Raw genomic sequence first — 9814 nt, forward strand, 5'->3', positions numbered from 1 at the left:
CAAAAACCATACTATGACACCCTAACATGATGCCTGGGAATATGACAAGATGACAGTATCACATTTTCATGTCCTAAATTTGTTTTTCAGTGACAGACTACTATCTAGAAGTATACTATTTCTGATCTAATAGTTATATGATGATAAATGAAGCTAGCAATTCAAAGATAAATGTTTCATAGAATAATATACTTTTAAGGCTGGCAGGAATCTTTAAGATCTGTGTAAAAATATTGCAAATGAGGGATTTTAGTAACGGGGAATTTGCCAAAATTTACCAAATTTATTTTAGATATTCATTTTATTATATTATTTGTAAGTCAGTTCCATAATAACTTTGCACCCAAAATCTCAATAGTGTTCACTTTTAGTGTAAAGTCAAGGAAATATTAGGATGATCTATATTCTAGGGGATTTTGAAAGCATAAGAGATTGATAAGAGTATTTCTAAATGAATAAGGTTAGATCAAACAGAAAAGCAAAATACTCAGGAATTCCACATTCCACAGTGTTGTCAACATTCTCTAATTCAATGTTTTAACATAAATAAAACAATATATAAATTCAAAGGAGAAATCAGCATTCCTGAAGAATGTCAGATTTCAAGACTGGTCCTGGCTCACGAGGAAGCAACTTCCATTTTGTTAGGACAACTCCAGTGCAACACAGCTTTCTAACCCCAGGGAGCCCTGCTGAAGGCACTAAGCAGAGGGAATGAAGATTTCTTTTCCAAATTAAGTTGTCAAGGAGCTCATTTACACTACACAATGAGTGTACGTGGGTGAAATGGCCAAGATGATGATTTATGATGCTATAGACACGAGTGATTCTGGTGATGGAAATCCACAGCAAAACCTACTTAGGAAGATAAAACAAAACACCTATTATATGTAGGAGGTAAAATCACCTGGCTTTTGCCCTTACAAATTTCAAGTTATCCTACTGGGTTTGGGAATGTAAGAAAAATGTATTTATTTAAGATTCGTGTTTTGGTATAACATTGTTAAACTGACTCACATACAGGCTAACTTAAAAATCGCTTATGTTCATTTAAGCTTTTAAAAGAGCTTTTGGCATTTTTTTTTCTTTTGGGGGGACAGTGGATGTGACGCTTAGATCTGTCCAATCATATCATGGGTAGTTATGTACAGCAATGTTTAAAATATTTTTTTAAAAAAAATGAATTGTAGCCCTCAATCTGCAAAGGCAGTAAAAGTGCTTTTTGCTGAATTATATCTACAAAAAGTATGTTTTAAAATGCTGGGCAAATACACAAATAGACTTGACTAATGATTGTGGCCATCAGCAGCTAACTTATTCACACTGTATCATAGAAAAAAGATACAGAGCACAAAGAGTAAAAGGATAAACCCAAAATGGAAACTGTATTTTAACTTACTTCAGTATAATTGGTGTGCTTGTTCTTTAAATGCCAAAAAAGGGTAATTTTAAGAGTCTCATGAGAATTTATAGGCTTTGATCTTAAATTTTAAAATGTGTTTATAATATCCCATTTTAGTAGCAAAGTGGCAGCTTTAGAAAGGGAATCCCACTGACAAGTAAATTTCCACATAAGCAAGGCAAAAGACAGAACTCGTTGTAGTTCTACAGTTAATTTCTTTCTACATTTTTACAAGTGTCTTTACAGAGTAAAGTAAACCCTTTAGAGTGATTAAATTAACCTGCTTCTATGAGTTTTACATTTATTTACACCATCTTGAACATAATGTAAAAGAGTCATTCATTCATGTGCATATATACATTAGGTTATTATATACTTCTTATGCTGTAGAAATATAAACAACATTAACTATTTTATTCAAAGCAAGATCATCTTATTGCAACATTTGTTTGCTTATAAAAGATTGTAAAATTATGGTCACACAAATTGACAGAATATTCTTTGCTCCTTTTGCTACATCCGAAGCATGCTGGAGTAACCCCCGCTTTTGTTTTGCTTGTATAAAATGATTCATCAAGTTTTCCTCTCACATATTCCTAGATTCCAGGAGAATGTGGACAATTCATGTATTTTATATTACTATGTAAAAAAATCCGGTGTATATGTTAATGTATTTACAGGCAAACCATTGTAATGTCCTTGATATCAAGAAAATACTACAATAAAATTAAAGAATCAGCAAGGTTTTGTTTTATATATTTTTTCTAATTTTTCTGATGTTCAGTATAACTGGGTATAGCTAATTTTTTTTTTCAAACAAGTAAATCTATGTAATCTCTACAGGATTTCATGAGTTTTCATGCTATTATTAAATAGGCTTTTATCACTTCTACTCTAAGCAGCCATAGTAAGCACACACTCAGACAATGTAGATAATTTCACTTATACATGAACACATAAAAAATATTAGGATGCAAAAAAAGGCTCAGGAATTACAGATGGTAAACAGTTTCTCAGGACCTAGAGTTGAATCATAATGGTTGTATTGCAAATTAGAATATATTTTAGGTTAAAAAACAAAAGGCATTGCTTTAAAAGCATTTGCAATTTAGTAGGACTAATGTTTATCAACTACAGCAACTCACTATTACAGTGCCATAATATTAGTACCCCATTTTTTACTTGTGTTAAAAATGCTATAGGTGTATATTTTTTAAAACTTTGCTATTACACACTGGAACAGAAAGGTGAGCTTGAAACACATAGGATACCCAAATAACATAACTGAGAATTGAGTAAATATTAAAATGTATAGATTTTGATATTATCATCATCCCTAAAAATCAAATTAAACAAAACTTCAATATAGTGCTACAATTTTAATAGTCTATTGAGAAATATGAAAATTTACTTCCACATAAAATTGTTCTCTTGTCAGACATTCATTTTAAATTTTTTTTCTTTTCTTTTTTTTTTTTTTTTTTGTAAATTGCATGTTAAAAAATCTGCTTTTCCGGAAACATGCTTCTGCGCAAATAATGCCCCACGTTATCATAGTGCTTTCCAATGATCAGAGCACTCCTGGGTGATGCTCACCATGAGGTGGTCCTCACTAGGAAGTGAAGTGACCGTGCAGTGTTACTGACCCCACCTGATAGACGAAACAACTGAGGTGCAGAGGAAGGGCTACTGAGATTTTCCTTCAAATATTCAGGTGTCTCTTTCTTTTTTCTCAATTAAAAGAAAATATATTTTGAATTTTGATCTGACCTACATATTTTTGTAGACCATACACTTATCCTTCAAAGATCCTTAGCCAAATCAAACCTTGGCAGATGCTCCAGTGAATGATAAACATCAGAGACACTACCAGCAGGTTTCTGCCTAATGTAGTTTTTGGCATCCAATTCAAGGGGCACGCACACACACACACACACACACACACACACACACACACACCAAGATGGATAGGAGAGTAATCAGGATAAAGCTTTTTTTCTAACATAAAATAAACTCCTGAAATATACTTATTTTTAGATTGCTCAATTTAATAACTTATTTATTAGACAGTATAACCCAATAACAACCTGTATGTAATAAAGGTATAAATACAAATGAATACGTATATTATATATTAAGTGAAAAAAATAACAAGTACTCATACATCTTCCAATCTCTGATGTGCTATATTGCTCTCTAATGAGGTTTCCTGTTTGTTTTAAATTGAACATAAGGTTAAAGAAACGAGGGAAAGAGGACTAAAATAACTAAGAGCAATAAAGCAGAGAGAAAACATATTCCACTATCCTTCTATTTATGGTATCACATTAATAAACAATGCTCTTGTTTGGGAGTATGTCTTCTAATTACAGAGCCAAAGTACTCCAAATAATTTCTGGTTGATTTTTTTCCCCACAAGATGTAACAGCATCTTAATTCAAATTAAATTCTTCATCCTATTATGCTCTTAATCTAAGAACAGTAAATCTTAGACCCATAGTCATGTTACACATTTTTTCATTGTTATAAACCCCGCTGCATTTATTAGAAAATCGAATCCAATGCCTCCCCATCCTCTCACAAGTTTTTTTAAACAACTCACGCTATCATCAAATGCCAGTTTCTCTTATATCGGTATTCAGTGAAATATTTGATTGGAACTTGTACCATATCAAAGATGGAGTGTGATAAAAGCATATTGCCTATTCACAAAACTTTCTTAATGTTGTCTTTTTTCACATATCTTCCCCCAAATCTTCCTGTTTGAGAAAGATATATGTATAAATTAAAATGTATCTAAGTGTGTCATGTCTATCCAGATCCATACCTAGACCTGCATCTATGGGTGTTAAGTGTTGTGTGTGTGTTTTTTTAAAGAGGCACAGTATGGATTTACCTTCCCCAAATCCTTGACAGGAGGCATTTACTTCCACACATTTTGAGTTGGGAGACAATGTGGAGGGATCAGAGCAAGCCAGACATCAAACCCATTTATTCTGAATCTTGAATTATGACTTTTATCATCAATATTTCGGTTACATTGTTACACAAAGGACAAAATTAACATCCGATTTGAGGTCTCATCTTTGATTGCTTTGGGATTAGTGACATTTCCCTGGCATACGAATCCCACACCCATCAACTCTCAGCTATATCTTAATAATATTGTTGTACATGGTGCAAAAACAAGAAGGATTTGTAAAACTGCTCCTAGGGTGCCTCCACGAATACCTTTAACTGCTGTGACTTCCAGGTGGCTTCCCGCCAGGTGCACGGAGGAGAATATCAACACATCCCTTCCCTTGGCAGATCAAAAGAGTATCCCAAGGAAGAGGAGCTGGTCCTGTTGTCTTTGAAGCACCTGATCACTGTGTGCTCACTCAGAGGCAGATCCAAATAAATTAAAACACACCGCTGAGAAGTCACCGGCACACTTGGCAAACAGTGTGTTCAGGGGATTTGGTCATTAGAGCTTCCACTAGCAACTTATATGACTCAGGCCCACCCAAGAATGCCAGGTTATTAAAGAATTCCAGATTATAAACTAAAAGCAAAATAAAATCCAGTATGCTAGTTTTAAAGGTGCATCTGAGAGATTCTCTTTGAAAGAATAAGCAGATCGTCCATTTGTTATTTTTACTTTGATATACAGATTCTATGTGTTTGGTTTGGTCTCATCCAAAACAAAATATACAGGTGTCTTTTGTTTGGTTTGATTTGGTCTCACCCATGAATTCAAATACATTTTCTCTCCCCACCCCAGCATGAAAAATAAAAGTGGGGGTGAAAAGGGAGAGTTGAGCATGGAAAGAAAAGTAAAGCTTTTTTGGGGAAAAAAAAAACACAATACAAAACAAAAGTCGCAATCCAATTGTCCAGTCGTGCAAAATCTGCTTCTCTGGATAAAGCACTTCTTGACAGGTTGACAATGTCCCCATCCCCCTCCCAAGTCCTCCCATCCACCCCGGGGAGGGCTGGGGGGTGCAGAATACAGAATGAAAGTGAAGTCATTCTTTCCTTAAGGCTGTACAGACACACACGGAACACTTGTCAAGGACTGTCCGGCGGGTGCTTCCTTGCTGGGCTCTTTCTTTGAGCCCTGACTGCAACCTGCAATCCATCCCGGTGTCAGTGGTACTCCTCCCATTGGGATAACAATACAACATACAAACAAAAGAAGATAAGTCAATGGTCCCGACAATAAAATCCGATATTGATTTTACAATCACAGGTACAAATTGCTCAAATCAATCATTTCATTTCTCCTTAAGACCTTGTCGTCTAAAACTAATTAGAAGCCAGGTTCCCGAGGAATTGTCAATATTCAAAGAAAGTACTGAAGATTTAGAAGGAAGTCATTCTTCTACTGCAACAGTCTGACAGAGGTTGGAAACAAGTTGTCCTGTTCTGGCAAGTTCAGGGTGTTGTGAAGGGTGGATTCCTGGGTCCAGATTGCAATTTCCCCACCATCTAGGAGGCTGTGTGCTTATAGAGGAAAAACCAAGAAGCCAGAGAACGTGGAGTATTTCCAGCCCCCCATGAGGTTGCCCCTTTCCAGTTTGAGGTGCACTTTGTCTTCTCTTTCCATGAGCAGCAGGACGCCATTGCTGGCAGCTTCTCTGGTAACGTCCTGGTCTCCTGCAAATGCTGAGATTACTGGGTAGCCATTCTGCATTAAACTGACCTAAAATGCAGAGGGGAAAGCTCAGCAGACCATAAAGGACCCCACTCACACACACTGTTCTCTTCTCCCGCAATATCCTCACCCCCACTGCCCCCTTCCTTTAGAGTGTAAACCAGGGGTTCTAACAGCCAGGACTCCCAGCTAGGCCAGAACCATCCCTCCTGGAGAGCCCCTTTCCCTGGGTCCCCCAGCCACACAGACCATGTGAGAGGGACTTTAGCAATGGGGAACTACTAACGCACACCTGAAAGGATCCCATTTTCAAAGCTACGCACCTGGATGGTCTGTCTGTTATACACTTTGACCACATGGAAGCTGAAGCTATAAATCCCTTTTCTTGGTGCTACAAATATACTGGAGGCAAGATCGAAATGGTTGCCAATATTTACTAATACCTGAAAAAGAAGAAGGAATACAGCACAAACGGAGCCAGCCCCTCCTCAGTGTGTTTTAATGATCCTTGGACAACCAACACCAGAGCAGCTGGCAACGCAGCTCAGCACTCTTCATGCTTCCCCAGGAAGGAGGTGGTGCTGGAAATATCCTACAGCAGGAAATGATTTCAAAGATATTCTAATGGGCTATAATTAATAAAGATTTTTTAAAAGTGTATTTTATTTATGCATTCAAAAAGTGAATGTGAATTTTATGTTGGGGGGGGCAGGGCAGAGAGAAAGGACTGGAAGAGGGGCAGGTTCGGTAAACAAACAATAGATTGACTCTGTTTCAGAGGTCTGTGGGATTATGGGAACTTCAACTTGACACTTTGTCTAAGAAAAATAGAGTTTCACACTGAAGGGGTAGAGAAAGGGCTACTATCTAGTTCAATTAAATGACATCTCTTCTGTAAGGTCAAGCTTGGGATCTGACTTCATTTGCTCAGGAGAGAATGGACTCTGAGGTTTTGGTCTCCAGTGATTCCCAGGCCTGGCACACTCCCCGGCAGTATGCAGTAGGTGCTCAATAATAGGCACTAAATAAATGACATTTGTTGATAAACACTGGATGCCCATACCTAAATTTTTTTTAAAAAAACAAACAAACAAAAAATACCCCAAACAAACATACAAACAAAAACACTGGCTACCCCTGTTTCTCCTCACTTTCCTTTGGGCAGTAGGTCATGCAAACAAGCTGGAATAAATAGAGAATCTAAATGGTAGTTCAGCTCAAACTAAGGGAATTCTACAACATGCAAGAGTAACAATAGAATGAGCCATCTGACATGAGATCATAGAACCCTGCAGATGGTTTCCCTCAGGAGAAGGGGGTGATAGTGCTAGCATGTCATAAGCAGAACCTGAGGAGTGGCAGCTCCCATCGTTATGTCCCAATTCCCTTTCAGATGTTCAAGACAGAATCTGGCCACACTATCTCGACCCTATCCCCCTTCTTCCTCATACACAAATGCACAACTCATTTAAAATAATAAAACGCCCTGCCTGGTGTTCTCAGTTTTTAAAACAAATGGCCAGCCACAACATCAAAATCCTAAATTAGACATTTTGTCAACTGATCAGAAAATAAATTTCAACATGAACACCTTTGGCTGTTATTTCTTACACATTCATTGCAGATGAATGACATGCAATTCACAAAGCCCTGTGAAATGCTGCTGTTGACAAATGCTGATGGGACTTGTGGAAATGCTCTCCAGCCTCTTCAGCCTGAGAACCACTTGAGCCTCACTCAAGGGCAGGACACTCTGTGAGTCCTGTTAGAGACAGGCACTCCTGGATGCCTGTTCTCAGTCTCCCCGAGGCCACGCTCTCAGTCTCCCTGACAATGCTTTGCAAAAGAGAAAGCATTCTCCCCTTAAGCCTTTGGAGCTGCTTCTTCCCTTTCCCTCAACTCCTTCTCTTCAATTTTAAATTCCAGAAACTGGCAAATTCAGGGCCCTGCAGCAGAACACCCAACCAGTACCAGAAAAGTGGGCCTCAGTTTCCCTCTAACTGGGGAACCAGGCAAACATGATTAAATCTATCCTGCCATAGTTTGCTCATCTATGAAATTAGCATCCTACTACTACTCTCCTGCCCTATGTCACAGAATTTTTTTGACACCTATATGAAATGGTGGGTATAAAAATGCTGTGAAAACTGTTCATAAGACATCGGTAAGTGATTATAGTATAATAATGAAACATAAAGAAGAACTTATTAGTACAGTATATAGTTCCTGAATGCCTATTTCATTTGTGTCTCCTTTATTTGGACATGATAGGATAAATACTTTAAAAACTTGTAAATGAAAACAAATTAAAGAAAGAGACACACATCCCCGCAAACAAAACAAAACCAAAAACCTTGAAATATGTGAAGATTAAAAAATGAATGCACTGGCCTAAAAAGAGCCTGGAGTGTGCATGTATACATCTATCATCACTTAGGTATAAGAGCTGGTTAATAGAGAGAAGTCAATTCGGCACATACAATAAGCCCAGATATGCTGCAGTGACGGTCCAGTGCTCCATTTTGTGGGAAACACTTAGGCAATAGGATTCGCTGATTAGTTAATGTTTGGAAACCACTATAATGTTTTGTTTCTGAAAAATAATAGAAACCAAAGTGGAAGGACACACAGAAAAAGGTCACAGCCTTTAACCCTAAGCACTAATAACTCAGAAAAGGAATTACACAGACCTGATCATCTCTCTGACCTATCTACTTTGAACCAAGTGGCAGAAGTTAAGTGGCTTAAGGTGACTTAAGTCAGTGCTCTTTGTCTTTTTTCTTTTAATTTACACAGCCATTCTATATATTTTATACTGCATATATTGCATTTGCATATTGCATGTATTTCATTTACTATATACTGGATTTATATAACCGCAGTCTTTTTGTTTTTTATTTATATAACCATCTTTGCTATTTCCCCCACACTCTTCACCACTGATTTTTCTTGCAGGTAAACCCTCTCCCCAGTCCACCCCTCAAAATAAGCAATTGGTAGATATTTTCTGAGTGTTGGCTGAGACCCTTGGAAGACTCCTTTCTTGAAACTGGAGAATTTTAAATGCACTCAATCCTTAAATTGGCCACCTGGGTGACTGAAGACCAACCACACATTCCCCCCAAGCCCCAGGAAAAGTAACATGTGCAATATTTCCTTTCAAAAAATATTTCAAATCTCTTAGCTTTAAGGGACTCTTAGGAAGCTCAGGCAGCTTTAAGGGACTCTCGGTCATCCAACTGCCAAGTAAGCTGACAATTGATTTGTGTGTGTGTGTGTGTGTGTGTGTGTGTGTGTGTGTGTGTGTGTGTGTTTGTTTTTTTTAAATCTGCAATGTGAAAAAGGGAAATGGAAGGAGAGAGTGCCTGAAACAATGAAAAAAGAGCAGAGGGCAGGACTGGGCAGAGAGGAGGAGAGAACTTGGGAACTCCACGTCCAAGAAGCCGGGGACCCCCAGCCCGCGCCCCCGAGCCCCCTCTCCTCCCCGGGGACGGCAGGGCGGGCAGGCCGGCCGGCTGACCTGGTCGAAGTAAATGGTCATGGTGCGGTTGCTCATTTCGGACGGCTCGTGGTTGGTGCTCCGCGTGGCCGAGAAGGCCTCCTTGGCGCTACCGGAGCGCACGGAGATGCCCAGGGAGGAGGTGACAGCGCCGTCCGCCGACGGACTCGAGTCGCACACCACCAGGCACTTGCCCTCCAGCACGATGGGCTCCGTGTCGTTCTGCGCTCGCACGGGACAGCAGGCGGGCAGCAGCAGCAGCAGCAGCGCCAGCGCC

At 38.8% G+C, this 9814-nt stretch overlaps 1 protein-coding gene across 1 annotated transcript; it reads right to left on the bottom strand.

The window, feature by feature from the left end:
• Positions 1-3103: 3103 nt before the first annotated feature.
• On the bottom strand, positions 3104-9813 carry CBLN2 (cerebellin 2 precursor; the record flags this gene model as incomplete). Its single annotated transcript, XM_008578183.1, has 3 exons — positions 3104-6086; positions 6362-6481; positions 9559-9813. Coding segments are annotated over 3 exons (573 nt in total), but the record flags the coding sequence as incomplete, so codon positions are not given.
• Between the last annotated feature and the right edge of the window lies 1 nt (position 9814).

The sequence above is a fragment of the Galeopterus variegatus genome, unplaced genomic scaffold (assembly GCF_000696425.1).
Source record: "Galeopterus variegatus unplaced genomic scaffold, G_variegatus-3.0.2 Scaffold1640, whole genome shotgun sequence".
NCBI classification, from domain to species: domain Eukaryota; kingdom Metazoa; phylum Chordata; class Mammalia; order Dermoptera; family Cynocephalidae; genus Galeopterus; species Galeopterus variegatus.